This window comes from Trichomycterus rosablanca, chromosome 11 (assembly GCF_030014385.1).
Source record: "Trichomycterus rosablanca isolate fTriRos1 chromosome 11, fTriRos1.hap1, whole genome shotgun sequence".
NCBI classification, from domain to species: Eukaryota; Metazoa; Chordata; class Actinopteri; order Siluriformes; family Trichomycteridae; genus Trichomycterus; species Trichomycterus rosablanca.
The window spans coordinates 32995337-33016811 of NC_085998.1; the positions used below are offsets into that span (position 1 = coordinate 32995337).

The 21475-nt window shown below is 36.8% G+C and overlaps 1 protein-coding gene across 1 annotated transcript in view; it reads left to right on the top strand.

The window, feature by feature from the left end:
• btbd11b (BTB (POZ) domain containing 11b) overlaps positions 1–21475 on the top strand; it is a 74962-nt gene that overhangs the window by 43052 nt on the left and 10435 nt on the right. Inside the window, exons 2-8 of the mRNA XM_063004212.1 lie at positions 4041–4184; positions 11920–12124; positions 14140–14292; positions 14691–14856; positions 15387–15476; positions 20326–20427; positions 20900–20993. Coding sequence (XP_062860282.1) covers positions 4041–4184; positions 11920–12124; positions 14140–14292; positions 14691–14856; positions 15387–15476; positions 20326–20427; positions 20900–20993 — 954 coding nt within the window. The remainder of the gene's footprint in view (positions 1–4040; positions 4185–11919; positions 12125–14139; positions 14293–14690; positions 14857–15386; positions 15477–20325; positions 20428–20899; positions 20994–21475) is intronic.

The following is a 21475-nucleotide window of genomic DNA, read 5'->3' on the forward strand; positions in this document are numbered from 1 at the left end:
TTGTCCAGTAAGATGGAGAGAAATCTAGGAAGTAACAGGATAATCAAGGAAGTAGCTAAAGCCATAATAAGGACCCATTTACGTACATGTTTAAAATATTTAAAATATGAGATCAGTGCCAATGCGGAAAAAGCTGAGCTAGTTCTTGGGTTCACCCGAGGAAAAATTCAGTTTTACAGAATTCTTAAGTTGTCTGGTATGGATATAGCATTGCATCATGATCTGCAGCACAAATTAGCACATTTTAAATTTTCAATGAATACCTAAAGCTTATTTGTCAGCAGATAAAAGTTTTTTATATTTGGTTACTAACACAAACAAAAACAACAGAGGAGGATGATTGGTTTAAGCCCCATGATAGATTGGTGCTCTGTCCAGGGTATTTCTGCCTTGCGTCCAATGACCCTGCACGACCCTCACCAGGCTAAAACGGTGATGTAAATTAAATGAGCTACATCAGATAAATAACATGCTTCCAATATTTTGGCAACGGTTTGAATAGTGCTCTGTGCACAAAGTCAGGTCTTTACAGAGATGGCTTAGAGTTTGGTGTGGAAGAACACCAGTGACCTATCTTAGCCCCGACCGTAACCCCAACAAACACCTTTGGGTTGTGAGCCAGGCATTCATGTTGACCTCACAAATGCTCTTTTGACAGAATGGGCACAGATTCACAAACACATTAATGGTTTTAAAATGAGATGTCCAAGAAAATCATGGGCAGGTTTCCACAATTTTTGGGCCATTAGTGTATTACAGGCAAGCTGTAGCCTAGTGGTTAAGGTACTGGACTAGTAACCAGAAGGTTGTGGGTTCAAGGCCCACCACTACCAGGTTGCTGCTGTTGGGCCCTTAACCTTAATTGCTCAGACTGTATACTGTAACTGTAATGTAAGTCGCTTTGGATAAAGGCATCTGCTAAATGCCGAAAATGTAAATGTTATATATATTGTGAATTTGGCTAAATGTACCATATGATTTACATAGACTCTGTGCTTCTTACTGAATGAAATGCAGGTTTTTGGTTTTGATGCACAGCCATGCTTGATGGAGTACTCACATATAGCAAGACATGGTCTCTGAGCAGTGAGGTGTGGTTACGCATCTCTAAACACCTGAAATCCCTCCCCTGCCGCAGGCAAGCAACCCACCCTGGCACCCTTACCCCATCACCATGGCAACATCAGGCTAATTCTTTAAGGTTGGGTTTTCTGCGCAACAAGGAAAATGCTGACTGTAAAAAGCCTTTCTGACTTCTTGATCCATAACAATCCCACACTAATGTTGCAATAAAAAACTTCATTGCACTGAACCGTAATGGAATTTTGAGAGGTCACTACAATGCGTGCTCACATGCGGGGTGTGATTGAGTAAACTGTGCCAACAATAGCCATACTTATAAATGTGTTTACTTCACAGCTGTAAATGAAACAGTTCAAACAAAACGCTCCCTTGATGACTGGAGGAGTAGTCATGTATTTTTCCCCATCATAATTTACCACACCGCTGGCTCCAGGCGCATTCATCAGCAGCTGGAGTGAAGATTATATAACAATGGGGGCTGATCCAATTTGCTCATAATGCCATCTAACTAAGAGGTAATAAAAACTCTTATTCAGAAAACAAATGAAGTGTCTTGCTCCAGAAGTTTAGCTTCATGTGCTGATCAATGGATCGTAGTGTGGTAACAGGGGAAATGGAATGAATCTGAAATAATGTGGTAATATTACCATTTGGAGAGAAATTTAGAAATGAAATGAGAATTCCTGAATGTAATCCCAACAGAACTGTTCAACATTAACAGTGTGGAAAAAGCATGTGATTAATATTGTATTTATCTCCCCGGACAGGCACACATTGTCTTTAACTGTAACTCCTGCATGTTCAGAAACATAAGAGCTTTCATTAACCGCATCCCTAAGAGCAGATGGAGAGCAGATAGCCAAGTCTTTCACCTGTTATCATCCTGAAATACCAGCCTGTCTTGCTGTTTGGAGCTCCTCTGCTACTTACAGTTGAAGTCAAAAGTTTATATATACTTGGAAAGAACATGCATGTCATGGCAGTCTGGAGATTTAAATGATTGCTGCAACTGCTCTTTAGTTACTTAACTGGAACATGTACTTCAAGCTTTACATAACCGCAGACTTAAAGGCTGTAATATAGAGTGTTCATATGATCCGCAATAAACTTTAGTTGTGTCAGTAGGTAGTTGTCAGTTTTGAAGCAGGCTTTTATTCTTGAATGACGATGTAAGTCAAAAAAAAATGTTGGGACGGGCAAAATAAAAGAGAATATCTTAGTTACACTATTTTAAATCAAAGCAGGTGACTATGTGAAGGTATTATTATTGGGTGATTTATTAAAAACTCAGTCTGGATCGATGGAATTTTCATAATTTCAATTTTCACTACCTTACATAATATTGTGAAAAGACTTTGAAATCTGGAAAAATATCAGTCTGTGTAGAGCAAAAACCATTGTTGAATGTGTATGCATTACATGGATGAGGCATAATATTATGACCACCTCTCTCTTTCTACACTCACTGTCCATTTTATCAGCTCCACTTACCGTATAGAAGCACTTTGTAGTTCTACAATTACTGACTGTAGTCCATCTGTTTCTCTACATACTTTTTTTAGCCTGATTTCACCCTGTTCTTCAATGGTCAGGACCACCACAGAGCAGTTATTATTTGGGTGGTGGATCATTCTCAGCACTGCAGTGACATGGTGGTGGTTTGTTAGTGTGTGTTGTGTTGGTATAAGTGGATTAGACACAGCAGCACTGCTGGAGTTTTTAAAAACCGTGTCACCTCACTGTCCACTCTATTAGACACTCCTACCTAGTTGGTCCACCTTGTAGATGTAAAGTCAAAGACGATCGCTCATCTATTGCTGCTGTTTGAGTTAGTCATCTTCTAGACCTTCATCAGTGGTCACAGGACGCTGCCCAAGGGACGCTGTTAGCTGGATATTTTTGGTTAGTGGACTATTTTCAGTCCAGCAGGGACAATGATTACTGTGTCTTATCCACTCATACCAGCATAACACACACTAACACACCAACACCATGTCAGTGTCACTGCAGTGCTGAGTGATCCACCACCCAAATAATACCTACTCTGTAGAGGTCCTGTGGGGGTCAGCAGGCTTAAAAATATGTAGAGAAACAGATGGACTACAGTCAGTAATTGTAGAACTACAAAGTGCTTCTATATGGTACGTGGAGCTGATAAAATGGACAGTCAGTGTAGAAACAAGGAGGTGGTTTTAATGTTATGGCTGATCGGTGTTCTTCCATAGGTGTTCTATTAAGTTGAGGTTTACGTCATTGTTATTATAAGCACACCATTAACATACCTTTAATTTTCTTTAGACAGTGGCATTGTCATCTTGGAGGTAACCACTTTTACCAGGATAGAAATGTTCCATTATATTAAACTGAAATTTAGCCAGATTAATCAGTTCATGATTTTCCTGTACTATATAACAAAACCTGCTGATTTAAAATTCATTCATAATGAAACTGCATGACCTTTTGGAAAATGGGTTTATTAGTGGTAACTGTGCACATGCTGAAGATGCTGTTGCTAAAGTATTTATGTGATTTTGTGTAAAATGTCACCATTTTATTTTTATGGTTTAGAAGGCCAGGTTTCTCCCTGCATTATGTCATTTGCAAGTATTCTCCGTCAATCATTTGCATCATAATTGTGTGACGTACATTTTTAGCTAGAGTTTCTACTTTAAATGTCATTTATCCACTAAAGGGTAAAACGTTTCTGTTCTTTTTCATGAGTCTTGACCAATGAAATGTCATCACAATCATGAAATAATGGAGTGGAAACGTATTCACAACTACAAACCCCATTTCCATAAACCATGGACGTTAAGTAAAATGCAATAAAAAGAAGAGTCTGTGATTTATGACAAAAGTCAGTTAAATTAAGAAATGGGGTATGTATATAAGCGAAGCTTTTACCCTCTGACTTGAACCTTTTTTGTACATTCTAACACTCTTTCTCTTTCTTACAGGTATCCTGATCTTACCAGACAGTTTTAACCAGCACAGAAACCAGCAGCGATCAGGGAAGCCTGGTGATGCCTACAGTCAGGCAGAGTTGCGCACCATAGAGCAGTGTCTTTTGGCCACTCGAGTTGGGAGCATCTCTGAACTCAGTAAGTAAAAGTACAAGTCTCATAAACAGCTGTTGTATTCAGATCATCAGGAATTGCAAACCTAATAATACAAGAAATATCCCTTGGTAATTTACTGATAGATTCTATTAAGTATAGTATTTTTTGCAAAAAAGGTAATTAACTGATTTGCCATTAATATGTCATTTCAGATGTTTTTTAATGGTGCAAAATACGTGGCAGTGTCAATGCAAATGTATTAATATAACAACTTATTATCATGAGAATAGCAATTGCTTATGCAAATAGCAGCTAAAGGATATTTCATGATGCACATTTTACATCTTTTAAAATCACATACTAAATACCAAACATAGGTAAAATATTGTTTTTCACCAGCTGTGTGTCTCATTTACATACAATCAATTGTGCAATCATTTGCAACATCCCCCCTCAATACAATCAACTGTGCATGTAAGTTCTCATTATTTGGGATTATATTAAACCAGCAACCTAATAATTAAGCAGACCGCGAACAACAGACTGAACTGTGGACTAAACCAAAAAAATAAAAACATTTTAGCTCTGGGACCCAAGAGATTTTACTCATTACACTTATAGCAGTTTACGAATACAGCCAAAATCTTATGTTGGGCCTAAGACAGAGTGTATGTTTGTTTAAACAAATTTACCTCTCTTACTACCTCTCTATTGAATACTGTAACCATTAAAAACATTTAGACACACAAAAACATCTATTTCCACCTCTGCATATGTAGAAGGTCTGCCCCACTTATGCTTAAAGTATTGAAGCTGCAGTTTAAATTGTAATCTTAATTTTTTATAGTAAGCATTTATATGTGGAACTATTTTAATGTCATCAACCAAAATCTGCAATTGACAGAAAAAATAAAGTTTTTTATATGACCATGTTCAAATCAACACTCAGTTGACTCAGTTAAATTGATTGGACAAGGTTATGAAAGATACACAGTTGGGTCTATAAGAACCCACAATTTACACTGTATTGTCAATATAAAAACCAATCCATGAAGTTCAAGGAACTAGATTTCTATGATAAAACTGTGACAAGACATAAATCAGAGCAAGGATATAAAACCACATCTCAGGCTTTGAATGTTCACAGGACATCAATAATTTTAAAATGGAAAAAGGCACAGCCTTGAACCATACTAGAGTTAAGCTTTTCGGCCAAATTGGGTTTCCAGGCAAGAAAGGCCCTGGTCAGGAAGGTAATAAAAAACACAACAGTCACTTCATAAGTCATGTGCATAGATGGCAGAATTTGTTGGACAGGCAACAGGAAAAGTATTTAATATTAAAGTTTTTGGGCAGAACAGCAAGCATTGTCTGAATGGTCCTTACATGGCCCATCCAAAGCCTGAACTTAAAGCCCATTTAACATCTTGGGAGAGACCTGAAGATGGCAGTTCACTTATGCTTACCATCCAATCCGATGGAGCTTAAGAGAGGAATATGATGCTTTTTTGTTATATTTCTGTTGGGCTGATGGTTGAATGCAGCAGGTATGATCAGAATAAAGATTTGAATGACCTTGATAAGGGTCAAATTATGTCTAGACAACTGGATTGAAGCATCTCCTCAACAGAAAGGGGTGCTCACAGACAGTGGTCTAAGGAGGGACAAGCCATGAACCAGTGACACTTTGTTGAGTGGCCAAGACTCATTCATGTCAATGGACATGAAGGCTATGGCATGTAGTACAGACCAACAGAAGAGCTGCTGTGGTTTAAACTGCAGATAATTGTAAGTACTAGATACCACAGGACTCCTTAAGATGTCTTATGTCTTGGCAGATCAGGGCAGTTTTGGCAGTATATTAGGCAGGTGGTCCCAATGTTTTTGCTCATCAGTGTACAGTACAGCCTCAACCTGATCACCCAGAGATGCATGGTAGAAATATACCCTAGACAGGCACAAGTACATTGTAGGTCACTTAACACTCACCTAATTATTATCTGACCTTTAAAATAATTAAAGTAGCCAATCCACATTTTGCATCTTTTTCAAGGGTGAGAAAAAAAACTGAGTAATTGCAGGTAACTCATGTAGACACAAAAACATGCCAAACTGCACACAAAATGTGACAGAGGACTAGGACTGTTTAAAGGTGAAATTCATTTTCTGTATTTACTTTTAATGACATAGCAAAAGTGGCACCTGCCGAAGTGCTGACTGGCAGGTGAAAGAAAAAACAAGGATTTGCAGCAGTGCAGCATGGAAGATAAATACAAAAACAGCATTCATGTCAAGGAATGAAGGATAATTATTAATAAAAAATATATAGATTAGAATAACCAAACTGTTTTTGCATTTGTTTTTTGTTTTTATAAATTAAATGCCTTCCAAATAATTGCTTTTCTTAATAGGTAATTGGAGATAATAAGAGGGAGACTAATTCAAATTGCTTCTACAAGTTTAGAATTAGAAACTAGAAACATGTACACAACTCAGTTTCCTGATATTGTTTATGCCTTGTATTGTGCCTTATTTTTATTTTTACTCCATTTTTGTAGGTTCTTTAAACTTGTGAGCCACAAATTTATGCTTAATGGTGATCTTATTTGAAGATCTTTATGCATATAGTGGTAACTGTACCATTGGTAGTGCATTAAGCATGATCAGAGTCAGAGTCAGAGTCAGAGAGGTTTTATTGTCATTTCAGCTACATACAAGTACATATTGAAACGAAACAGCGTTCCTCTAGGATCACGGTGTAACACGGTACAAAAAGTGCAAGACAATACAAAACAGTGCAAATACAACAATAATACAAAAAATCCTATAATAAATAACTACAAAAGATATTCCTAATTATCCCTAATATAAACAAGTAATTAGAACACAGGACTAAAGACAAGTGTTAGTACATGATGGTGAATAGATGGTACAATGGTTCCTGAGGTAGTGACATGTTGTACATTAGCAGCGTAAAATTGGCAATGCAGATAAGGTGCCTAAAAAGTAAATATGGTGCAAAATACAAGTAAGGTGCAGAAATTATTGTGCATTTCCAGGAGGTGTGCAAAAGGGTGATAGGGTGGGTTTTACTGTAAAGTGCTATAGTAGTGCATACCCACATTTAATCCACACCCCACATAGATTTATTCAACAAAAACTAAAGCAGCAGACTCCTGACTCCAAACCCCTCTTGATTGATCAAATGTGGAGTTAAAGGAAACTGTATAGATACATGTATGTATACTATGTACATTTAGCCAAACTAGTGCTGTAGTATAGTGGGTCACTGGATTAAGAAAAGTTAATATCTATTAATGTGCCGAATATTTTTAGTTTTTACAATTACTGTAAACTTAAAGTGCTACTGTATAATAAAATGCACAATTACTTAAATACTTCTAATGAAATATAAAATAAAGGCAAATATTTGAACCAGTTCTACATATTCCTATTAAGAATTTGGAACCATTGTTCATTGCAAGCTGCACTGTATACTTTTTATTATACATGAAGTGGAAAATATGGGCTTATCCTGGTCTAACAATCCTGGATATTCCATGTTCCCTAGACAATGTAAAACAGAGCAGGCTTCGCACCTGGCGCTCATCAAGGTGCTCATACCTTATTCATGCTTTTCAGGAGGATGAATAAACCGTCGATTCGGCTCAGTTTTCCCAGTTCATGTCTTGACTTGTGACAGTATTCCCATCCTGTGGGACCCAGTCTTGGCATGAAGGTCACCTTCATAGCCATTAAGGCCACTGAATACTGTGTTAATTTAAAATACTGTGGATGAAGTGCTGTAAGCTGCATGAGTTTCTTCCTGTGGGTTAATCTGAAGTGGATATCGCTCTCAGTCAGCTCCTGCTGGCCCTTGGACTTGCAGGAAATGTCACAGGGCATCATGAATAAGAGATGAGAGTACTGGTCATAGAACTGCCCTTTGAGAGCAGCGTTCGGTCTCCTTTTCTTGTTTTTAAAGCCACTGTCACTGTATAGTTCTGCTTGTGTTCTGCATATTTAGCTGTTTGTCTTTTACAGTAACCACTGTATGACAGTGATGTCTGATTGTAGTTGACTTTTGAATCAACTGTTATTTAAAAAATAAAGTAGTTTAAAGTCAGTATAAAATTGTTTTATGATATTTCAAATCTGATAATACACATAAATACACATTCAGCAGTCACTGTATTCTGATTTTTAAGTGTCAGTTTTTCCCAGGGTAGTTCAGTTTGGAAGAACCCCGGAGGCCACTTCTACTACAAATCTAAAGAAGTCAGTTATAGTGATGTGTACATCTCACAAGGATGTATCCTTGTTAGCTCCTCCTGGACCCGTTTCAGTCACATCCCACTGAATAAAAAGTGCAGGGCTGACCCAGTACCCTCTGGATGGATTATATTTCATAGCTGGCTTGGGAACTCTTGGGGATTCCCTAGAAGGAACTGGAATCTTTGGAAGAAAAAAGTTTGGGCTAAATTTACTCCACTGCCACAGCAGCCCTCACTAGAAGAAGTATTTTGTAAGATTGCATAGCTGCTTCCTTTTGATTCTTTGTGTGCATTTGTGAAGTTTGTGTGCAATACAATTTATTTGGAGGCTTTTTGCATTGAGAGGTGATTTTTTGTTGATGAAACAAAAAAGACTTTGGACTAAATTATACTAGCTAAAAATTACACTTGTCTGAACCAATTAGAAAAAAATATGTGACATATGTTGTTTTTAAATGTACTTTATTAGGGCTAAATTGACGGGAGAAAGTCAGGAATTTGGATGTTTAACCTGGAATTGGTTGAATCAGGTTTCTTTGATTTATGCAAATAGACAAAATCGATTCACTAAATTTAATCAAGCCTGTCAGCATTGCTATGTACTTGTTTATCATGTGAAGCATTATGATTGATCCTTGATTCAATCCTAAGGAGGGTGGGTGAGGGAGTTTGTGTTACATCTAATAAATATGCAAAAGAAATAGAGTGTGTGTGTTGCCATGTGATGAATTGGAGCCCTGTACAAAGTGTGTTCCTGGCTTGTGCTCAGTGTTTCCTCCATAACCATAAACAGAATAAAGTTGATAGTAAAATAATAAATGTCCTTAGTACCTTGCATCTTGGTCTGTTATGTACATGTATGCAGCTGTCAATTTCAGCACAGACTACTGTGTGACAATGTTTTAACAGGTATACCATATCTATGCATATTCTGTAATTACTGGGTAATTGTTGTCTTTTTATGTTGTGCTGTAAGACCATTTAGACTGCATACCACTCCCTCAGTACTGGTTATAAATGTGTCTTCTATAATAATCTTTGTACCTCACTGTATATAGAATTCTACATTAAGGAAACACAATTATAGCTGTTAAACAACCCACTGCTTTTCCTAAATGACTCTAGGGCCTGTCACGCACTGACAGTGTGGATGCTAATTCATTTAGACAGTGGAATAGCTGAAACAGCAGCATTCAGATTGTTGTGTAAGAGATAGACACTGTTTCTTACTAGCTTTTATAGCTTGGCACTATTAATCGACCACCTTGTGCAGTGTGAAGTGCTGTTGTATTTGTCTGAATGACTGAATTTAAAAGTGCCAAAGCTCTTCTATTCATAACCTGATTTACACGATATAAAGCATCATAATAGGGAGAGACATTTAGTGTAAGTGAATCCTAAAGCCTGCTAAATAACCCAGTCAAATGCATCCTGAGTTCAATTTAATGGAGTAGACTTCAATACAGTCTGAATTATAGAAGAGCACTGAACCTTAGTGTCTTATTTTTAAAAAAAAACTATAAACCAATAAATATCCTTACGCATGTTTTGCTTGTTTGTTTGTTAAACAAACTTTCCTTATAGAAATGTATGTGGATTTAATTGTAGGATGATCACATAACATGCAGCTGTATGTGTTGCATTAAAGGGGGATTACATACAGCTGCTATTAGAAATATTCAATCCCCCAAATAAAAGAAGGATTTATAACTCTAAACCTTTCTGCTGAGCAAGAGTTTGCTTTAAGTCCTAATACAGCAAATAAACAAAAAATAAATGATATAGTATTTTATAGTAGCAGAATATTTTGTTAATATTGCCATGTTATAATAATAATTTAACTTCCACATAAATAAACTAAATAAACCGTTGGGAACTCAATGATGACCCTTAACTTGCTTCACCCAGAGATTTAAGTGTTCAAGGTGTGTTGCAACCAATGTGTAAACTAAGGAGCTGTCACCAAAGCTGATAGGAGACAATTTATTTGTACCCAAAGGGCAGTGGATGGGAGTTCCAAACTTATTGTGCAGCAGCAAACATGCCTGATCATGGAAGAAAGCAATTTCATTAGGACAAAAAAACTGTGTTAGTGCAAAAGACTTACAGAATGACCTGATGAAGCATGGGACAAATGTGTCAGTGGCAACCATAAGATCACTTAACAACCAAGGATAACACAGCTGGACTCCATGACGCATTACACTCTTGAACAAAAAAGCCGAGAAAGGGTCGAGTGGAATATGCCAGAAGGAAATTTGTATGAACCAGCAAAGTTCTGGTACACAGTTCTATGGAGTGGCAAGTCAAATCTGGAACTGTTTGGTCATATGCGTCAGTGGTTTGTTCAGTGCAAGAATTTGCATATTCAAGCCTAGTAGTGGGTCAGTGATAATATGGACTTGTTGCTGCAGGATTTGGCAACCTTGACCATGTAACGGGAAAATGGATTTACAGACTTTTTAGCAAGACAGTGATCCCAAGTGCTTCCAGGTCAACCAAAGCTTGTTTAAGGAATCAGTCATGGAAAATCCTGGAGTGGCTTTCTTAGTCTCCATATTTAAAGAACATGTTTTTCTGGGATTCAAAGAAAGCAGTTGCAACATAAAAAGCCATCAAACCTTAATGACCTGAAAGTCTTTGCATCAGAAGAATGAGCAAATACATCAGATGAAAAGTGTCAGAAGCTTGTTAGCACTTAAAATCACTTATTAGAGGTTATCAAGGCAAACGAATGTTTCACCAAGTACCGAGGCTGGGGGTTTAATAAACACTGCACATGGACCTTTATCAAGAGAACAAGAACTCAAAATTGCTTGTAAATATAAATAAATATTCTCTGTTTACTGAGACTTAAGCTGAAGCGGGTTGAGTATTTCCAATTGCAGCTGTAACTTGCATCAACAGTTACAACACCAACGACATTAACTGACCAACCAGAAGATCAGAGAACAATTGGCACATGGCAGGAAATTACCAGATTATTGACCACACCAGTGCCAAACCTCAATAAGAAACTAACAGCTGTTTAAAAATAATGCTGCATGTCTAGATTGCTAATGCTAATCTGATGTTTATTTTGGACAATGGCACAGTGCAAAAAAAAGGATAGAAGAAAATACAGATTTAAACAATGTTTAAATGTCTGATGCAAAAGCAATAGAGATGTGTTGCTGCTCCAAAATTTGCATCTTAAAACAGCAGCCTCTCACACCTTAAAATGTGGTCCTTGACACGATGTGTGGTCCCCACTTTAGTACTATATGTCCATTATAATTATATTTGATTACTTAATTTCTGTGGCCTGCAAGATCTGCTTTAGTTGACTCCGGTGGTTATTGCAGTCCAGCTGACAAAAGATTAGGAACCACTGCTGTAACAAGATTTTACAGTTTAAAGTTTTCTGGACTGGGGACAATGACACCATTGCTGATTCACCATTGCTGTTTTTGCTGATTCTCGCATTACAAAATAACTAAACTAGCCTTACTGTGTGTTTACAGGTGACCTGGTGTCTAGAGCCATGCATCATCTACAGCCTTTAAGCATCAAGAACCACAGTAACAGCACTCCTGTACATCAGAAGAACAGTCTTCTCCACTGGGAACCTGAGGCCCTCTACACTCTCTGTTACTTCATGCACTGCCCTCAGATGGAATGGGAAAACCCAAATGTTGAACCCTCCAAAATCACCCTTAACACAGAAAGGTGAGAATGCTGCTTTCAAACTCAAACCTGCTGTTATGTGTGAATAAGAGAAGTCGTACTTGGTTTTGGACACATACAATATCAATTAATTTGTACAAAAAAGCATGCTTATAAACAAAGATATCTTTCAAAAAAGACATTGACAAGGTGCTCGGCTAGTCCAGCAGTCTAATATGCTGGCCCACCACTGTGGAGACCTAAGTTAAGTTCTCAGCAGGGCCATCAGTGAGATTGAGTGGTCATCGAACACGATTGGATGTGTCTGATGGGAAAAGGCTAGATGTGGTATTACCTCTTCCTCTCTACAAACTCTTCTGCTGGTCAGTAAAAAGAAAAATCTGGCAGCTACACAAATGTGTTGGAGGACAGTGTGCTTCTCTGCAGTCAGTGAGGGTGTTCAAGTGGCACAGGGCAATTGGAAATATCCAAATTCCAATAAATCAATTAATAAGGCATCTACAGTAAGAAATAATAAGCTTGATGCAGCGTTGATGTTCAGTTCTGACCCATTTCATTTGGCAAACCATCTACAATTTCATAACCCATGAGGTCTCTCTTATCATGAAGTCAAAAATGTTAAAAATAACATTTTTAGTGAAATTTATTTTAGGAACTTGGCTCATCATGCAAGCACCTTATCTGAGTCACTTTGGCTTTATGTTTGTAGATGTCTTTTAAATATTTAAATTCTTTTCAGATTTAATTTCTTGGCTAATAAGGTTAAATTCCTGGTGCTTCACATCATTCATTCATCTTTCTGTTTTTTCTTGATGACATATTATGGCATAGTACTGTTGGCAGAGAAGCAGCCTAATATGCTTGGTATGTTTTACCTGGAATCATACCTGCAACCCTATTTTCCTCAAACACAAAGAGCTGAGGAATTTTATTTTTGCTTTATCTGACCAGCAAAGAAACATCATCGCACATCCCACTGTGATGTTTGACTCTTTTTTCTTTTTTGCTACTTTAAAATGATGATTTTATGCCTACAGCATAATTCGTTTCTAAAAAGCTGCTATTTTGTCTGTCAATAGAATTTTATCTTAAAAGGTTTTTAGGTGTAAATGTAATGTAATATGGCATTCACTGGGATTGATTTCTTCTTAGGTGTATTATGTGATCATGATCAAGTCTGGCTGTGTTTAATTAGCCTAATGAATTTAATGAACTAGATTAAGTAACCATTGGAGCAGTTACTTTTTGACAAGTGTAATATGCATACTGCAAAACATTTTGTTCATAATGTTTCCTTTATGTAATATCATGTTTAGTTTAGTAGTCAGAAATCATTTAGTTTGGCAAATATACAGTACCAGTAACAACAAGGGTTATTTGTTTATTTGCTAAATTTACTTTGGTGGTGTTATTGCCACATTTAATGCTTATTTTTTCCATAATTATTTCCTAATTATAGGTGTTTTATCTAACTATGTGACAGTTTGGGGATGACCCAGTCTTGTTTCACCACAGCAGTGCTCCTGTATAAAAACAAAGCCCAAAAATACATGATGTAATGAGTTTGATGTAAAGAAACTTGAGTGGTCTAAACAGGACACTGACCTCAACTTCACTGAACACTTTTGGGATGAATTGGAATGTTCATTGCAAACCAGAACTTCTCATTTAACATCAGTGCCTGACTTCGAAAATGTATGTTTGACTAAATGGGTACAAATTCCCACAGCAGCCTCTCCAGAAGCATGGCAGAAAGTGAAGTAGTATACTCGCCAGACTTGACCAACATTCTGCCCAACTGCCTTCACAATAATCTGATCATCAGTATATAGATATATACTCTTAGTTACTCTGCAGGTATTACCTGATTTTAATTAACCACACTTCCTTGTGTTGCAGGCCAAATATGAACCACAGATCATCTAGGAGAACATTAAAATGTTCAGATTGTCACGATTTTTTTGGTCTTAACAGCTGGTCGTGGAAAAGCATTGACAGTTCAAGATACCCATGTGCTTTGAGTTTAATAATGAAGAGTTTATTGTCTCTCCCTGCAGGCCGTTTATGGTACTACCTCCCCTTATGGAGTGGATCAGAGTTGCTTTGGCCCACGCTGAGCACCGCCGCAGCTTCTCAGTGGACAGTGATGATGTTCGGCAGGCAGCCCGGCTGATGCTTCCTGGAGTGGACTGTGAACCTCGCCAACTAAAGTATTTGAAAATTCATATACTAAATATATTCTGCACAAATGAAGTCATAACTGCTTTTGACCTATTAAAAGCTTATTTCTTATTAGCCGGCATGTGTTTAACATCTACATAGTGAACATCTCTAATGTTAAGGCAATCATACTTAGAATGGTATTTTTGGTTAGAATGGTTTGATAGTGGTTTTACAAGTCTTTCGCTGATAGTCAGCAAAGTGAGATAAGAATATTTACATTTTAGTTTCTTTCTTTTTTTGGTGTCTGGGGGCCTGACATCAGACGCCAAATATTCCTAAAGAAAGCATTAATGTAAAAAGGGTTGGAGGTTGAACACCTTTTCAAGCCACTCTAGCTCAAGGTCAATAGAACAACAATTCACGATGATTGTCTTTGTATTTACAGGACAGATGATTGTTTTTGTGTGTCACGGAAGCTGGATGCTGCCTCAACTGAGGCAAAGTTCCTGCAGGATCTGGGTTTCCGCATGCTCAACTGTGGCCGTACAGACCTGGTAAAGCAGGCCATTAATCTCTTGGGACCTGAAGGCATCAACAGCAGGAGTGAACAGGTAACACACGCTTATATGAAAATCATATCTATCCAAATGTGGAAAAAAAAGAAGGTTCTTCATTAATTGCTTATAAAACAATCATGACTGTCCACATGAAACTAGCTTTACTAAAACCTTTACCAGATTCACTTAGCACAGCAGCACATTTGCCTTCTGGTTCTCACAGTTTCATGGTTAAGGGTGTGAATTGAAGCCAGCTTGCAGGCCACCCATCACCACTCTCTTCATCATCCTGCAATCTTGGCTGCACTGTTGAACTCTGGGAGACAAATGGAAGCTGGTTCCAATGTTTTTCACAGCATCAAGAATGCCATAAGATTTTCCATGGCTTCTCAATCTGGCACGCACTGGATACTCTAGGGTTGTGGTGTAGACACACACTTCTAACCTAACTAAATATTCAAGGGCATCTAAACTAGAGAAACCGCTATAGAAAGTACTATATTCCAAATCAAAACAAATATTGTTGTTGTATAATGAGTGTATTTAATAGTAATTTAATTTCTGTGTCTGTGTTTTGTATTAAGGGTATGACTCCACTAATGTACGCATGTTCACGTGGTGATGAGGCCATGGTGCAGATGCTACTGGATGCAGGAGCTGATATCAACAGTGAGGTCAGTGGTAATATAGTTTAGAATTTGTGTAGGTTTTTCATCAAACCCATTAACCCATTTCATCATTTCTTCTGTGTTTACTGTGTTTGTGTTACACCTGTTCTGCACATACTGCGAGGCGACTGAGCAAACGATAAACAATGGGGGGGGGGGGGGGGGGGGGGGGGGGTAGTTTGCATTGAATTGGACATGAACAGCAAACTAGTACTTTTGACCTATTAACATTTGCCATTGATTGCAGCTTCAATTTATTTATTTTTATGATGAAGGGAAGTGATTTGTGTAGACTCTGCAGTACTCCAGCATAAATATTTTGCTGTCTGCAGTAGATGCTTGTTATACATGTAAAGACTGTTCAAATATCTGTATTGATTATACTGACACTGCATTTTTACTAAAAGATGAAATTTTAGTTTTAAGTTTGTTTTTGTGCTACCTGTACAGCTAAACAAAGCCAATCAACAATGGACAATTGGATGAGATTGATTTATTGACCAGTCCATATGACTGTCAAATGAGGCACCAGCAACAGAATGTCAGAGATGAGAGGTAAACAGAAAAAAGACTAGTCTGAATCTGTACAGGATAGATGTTAAATGCATTTTATTTCAGACATCCTGCCTTACCACACAAATCTGATGTGTTAATTTAAAGAAAGAAATTATGACCCAATCTTATGACCCAAAGCATGAAATAACAAACTGAAGCTACAAACAAAAAAGCAAAACAGGGGAAATAATCTTTTTCTCTGCCTACCCATTAAGAGGCCAGAAACTGATTAAATAATGGGTTATGCCAGCAGAGACATTTTGTAGATGAATCAGCAAGCTATTTATTTTATGCAATTAATTAAATGAGCTAATCCCATTCAGTCAAAAGAGCAGTCAGTTGTGAGGTCAGACACTGATGTTAAATGAGAAAGCCAGACTCACAATCAATTTTCTCATTTATTTCAATGTTTTAATGAAGTTGAGGTCAAGGCTTTGTGCAGGTCACTGAAGTTTTTTCACACCAAAGTCATCTAACTATGTCTGTATGGACCTTGCTTTGTGCTAAGTCAACCTGAAACAGGAAGAGCTTTTCCCAAACTGTTGCTACAAAAATGAAAGTTGATTTTACAGGAAATAGATGTGGCTGGAACATCAATTATTAGGATGAATGTCTACATACTTGGACCATATTGTCTAATACATATGAATACAATCAATTTGGTTCTTAAACCCTGGACTGTTGGATTATACAGAATTAGTAGAGAATAAATTGGCTAGAGGCAACAAAGTTGTATATTATGGTTTTAGATTAAGAAGATTTGTTAGGAACTGTGTTTCGTGTTAAAAAAACAAAATACAAGAATCACATTATATGCAGAAGAGTTTGGAGCCATATCCATGCATGCACATTTGGTTAATAATTTTTAAAATAATAAAACATTCTGATTTGTTACTAAGCTGTGATTTTAGGCCAGTAAAGTTGGCCCAGATTGAGCATTACTATCACAGTCATTTATTATTAAACTTATTAGTCATTACATTGTAGCTGAAGCTGAATATTTTTATGTTTGTTTGTTTTTTTTGCATTATATATAGCTATATATCCTATGTTTATAACAATTTTAGTTACATGTTAATCTAGTTGTTATTACATATTTAGATAATGTCTTATACCATCTTTTCAGATCAGGCATAAAATGAACTGGATTTTGTGGGACAGACAAAATCAATGTCCTAGTTGGAAAAGCTACAGTGTGATATAAGGACAAATTTGCAATTCAGTGGGAAGAGCTTAAAACATAACATTGACAGCCTGAGGTTGATGTGCCACTGAAAAAGCTTTTAGAAGTTTACTTTGACTTGAGTATACCTGAAGATTACCTATACTTGCCAAGGACAGTTTACAGTGTCAGAGTAAAGCTGTTCACTTCTTTGGGACACATGGGGATAAGGTGTTAGGTGAGCATAGGCCACTATTAAGACATCACTTAAAAGTTTAGCAAGACATTTCAAATCAAATAACAATCTAGCAAGGGCAGTCATGTGTTCATGTCTTATTATTTTATGGCTCTATTTGACTTTTTTATTGTGGCATAAATGAGTCACGCTTAAGTCTTAAGGCCACAGTGATTGAGAAATGTGTTTTGAGAAATAGTGACTTCCCTCTTTTATTAAACTAAGCTTTGAGCTACAGTATCAGAATGACACAGTAACACATGGTAATCCAAGCATGTCAATGTCCAGTTACCAGAAAAGTTGTGAAAATACTTTCATTTCTGCATTAAATACTTGTTAAATTCAATCTGATCTTAATCCAAGCCTTAACAACAACAGACAAACACATAATACTGTAACTAATAACACTTTTTATGCCTTTATTAAAAAGAACTATTAATTATTCACAGTCTGCTCTGGAGAATAGTATGGAAATCTAAGTCAGGTGTTCAATTTCATTTCAATAATTGTAAGATGTGGGCTTTAGAAATGCATAAAAAAAGCACAAAGAATATGTGTTTTTGTGAAAAAATATGTCAATCAAAAGTAATTTGTAGAAATGTAAATGTAGAGCTGTATAAGCTTAGATAAAGCACACACGTATTTTAAAATGCCTGGGTGTTCATTAACCCACAATTATATAAACTGTTTTCAGATTAATACTGTTATTTACCCAATGACTAAGCAATGTGCATTGATCCCACTAGGAGTTGTATATTGTATGTGTTGATAAATAATGACCCAAAACAGTTTAAATGTTTAACAGATACTATAAAAATGGCAACTAGTTGTTTTAAGTATTTATAAGAATTTTTCTATTTTTTAGAATGGCTAAATCAAGATATTGCTTCATGACCCAACTTCGGATTGTTTTATCTGTACAAATGTATGCATAAAAAGTACAAATAGTATTTAATTGGCTTGCTTATAACAGTGAAACTAAACCTTTCTAAAGCTGAAAATGTTTTTAATTATGGAGTAAACAGCATTGTAAATATGTGCCCTGTGTACCAAATCCACTTTGATTTCACCATCCTGCTTTAATTTATGATGAGAAACAGGTGTGTAACTTTTTTGGAAAATAAAAACCATTTATACAAAACAAAATTACAAATACATGTATATGTAGATTCTGTATATCATTTTAACCACCTGGAGTGGTTAATTAATTTGTTTAATAAGGATAAAGTTAAGGCAGAATGTGTGTCTATTATTATCACAATGACTTGAATGACCATCAGATCAAGGTTATCCCAAAAGTTTCACACACTTCTCTTCTTGCAACAATATGTATCATTGATCAGGTCATAACAGCAAGTCATGCACAGTCAAAAGATCACCAGTACGGTCATATTTCCATTATTGCGTAATTAACAGAAGTCACAGTTCTTGTTAAATATGTTTTGATGAAATAGTGGTTTATCACTACATCATTTTACTAAACTAATCTTAAAACTATTATACATTGTATTCATAGTTCAACAACACACTGAGTCATGAGTGACTGTTTAAGGCAAATGTTTACTTACGCAAGGACATGTAATACCAGTCTTGGGATTTTAATGATTTTCACAACCCTGCTGCTTGTTATGTGTTTAACCCACCATTAGTTCCTCACCAGGAAAATAATGTTACTTAGTTTCCTAGAAGTATACCAACAACAAACTATTAATATTTTTTTACTAGTGCACACAGTATTTTTTAATAAGCCTTTACCAAACATTTGAGATGATCACAAATTGATGCAACCCTCATGAATGATCTTCAGCTGCTAGCTTCGTTGCTATAAGTTGACATATAGGATAGAGGGCTGTTTTCTTAAAACAATCTACCAATATTTTGGAGTTTCACACATGTCAACAAAGTAGTAGATATGACCCAAACAAAATTATTTAAATACAGCTAGTTTTAACTCAAGTTTTTAGACCAAATGGTTATGCAGGTCATTAAAGGGTTAAAAAGAATGTTGTTTTATACATTGATTGTGGGTTTTTTATACAATCTGATTGATCTAAAATGTACATACAACAACTCAGATCAATAATTTGGTGTTTAAAGGATTTATAATGTAATTTAACTAATTTCCTCATTACTGATTATAACTGGCTACAGCTGGTGTCAGTACATAAAACAGTGGTCTCCCTGCCAATGATAAAACATACATTTTTGGTTTGCTGCTCATCACATGGACAAAATAGGGCTTTGTCCTTACACTATATTGCCTAAACACATGGCAATGTAAAGCTTACTTCACCAAAGTTTGTGAAATCTGTGTTTTAGCTTCAAACTCATGAAAGAGTTGTTTTAATAGTGTTTGAAATACATCTGGTCAAACTAGCCCTATTTAAATGGAGACAGGGTCAAGCATAGAAACTCACACACTAACATAAACATTTAGAGGCCATTCCTTAAGGTAAAATGTTATTACAGAACTTACTACACCACTAAAATAACAATCAAAATTAGCCCAGCATATTTTAAGATAACCCACAATTTACCTACATTTTAGGTTTATTTAAGGTTTATTGAGGCTTAAGGTACCTGCTCCAGTCAATCAGTCACTAAAAGTAACAATTGCAGAAATTATGGAAATCTGAAGTACTACAGTGTATAATTTAGTTAAATATTTAAGATCAGGCTATATGACCCATCATATGAGAATTAAGAGTGTAGAGGAGTAAAAAAGTTTAAACCACGTCCAACCTCCTAAGCTTTTTCTTCTTATATTAGTCTTGCTATAACACCGAGTGACAGGAGTCCTTTGGGAAGTTTACCGAGTGCATTGGCTGGTTTCCGAGCCAGCACTTTTCCAGGCAGCTTGTGTATGTGTGTTGTTGCCTGACTGTCCACTGTACCTCCCTCAGGTGCCCAGCACAGTGCACCAACATCCATCAATCTACCCTGAGACCCGGCAAGCCACGGCGCTCACCTTCGCCGTGCTCCACCAACACGTCCCTGTCCTGCAGGTAGATGTCCTTCTCCTGCCCTGACCACACTATGACTACACATATGCCTTTAAAGAACACACAGCTTAAATCTGCCAGTTATGCAATGTTATGCAGTGTTATTAGAAATGTGCCTAATGCGTTAGAATTCTTTCTTGACACTTTGTTCTGTTTTGTGTGGGCGTAAAAACTCTTGCCTAGCGACTGTGCTACACCCCATTTACCATGTTTCTCATTACCAGCCATTTCCACTGTGTTCTGCATAGCTACTAAAGATTAAGCTGCCTCACACTGTGTTTCCTCACTCAGCAAAAAATGTGGCTAATAAGCGCTTTGGTTTACTGTCCAGATCTTGTTGCATTAAAGTTGTTGACTCAAATCAAGTTTGGTCTAATCTCTCACTTTCTCACTTTCACTCTCCATGTCTTCTGTCTCTGTCTTTCTCTCCTCTCTCCTGCCTTTTGCCATCTCCTGTATTGTCTGTCTGTCTCAGTTGCTGCTGGATGTCGGAGCCAATGTGGAAGGATCTCTGCAGGATGGCATGGAGAACTACACAGAAACTCCTTTGCAATTAGCCGCTGCTGCAGGTAGGCTAACTTAGAATTAGCACTGGATGCCACACATATTTAGCATGTGTAGCGTAAACAATATTCTAGTCAATCCACATTACCTCTACCTGTGCAAAAGAACAACAGAGCGAAGGCAATCTTTTTTTGAAGAAAACAAAGCATGAATGGGGATCAAAGTGGCTAACACCTAATAATAGCCTCTCTGTTTATGCTATGTTAGTGTGGGTGGGGTGGCATACCTCTGATATTTGTGAGATTATGTGTAAGGGAGCTGTTATTATCATCTTCTAAGCATTGTGATGCACTCAAAATGTAATGATAAACTAAAACAAGTTAAAAAGTGTATTAAGGTCTCTGTTACTGTATGGATACGGTAGTTTTATTATGTATAAGTGGATTGTGGACACCAACATTGGTGTGGATTGCTGGCATTGCTAACTTTCCTCATTCAGACAGATGAGCTAACTGCCCTCACAAATACTTATTAATACTATCAGATT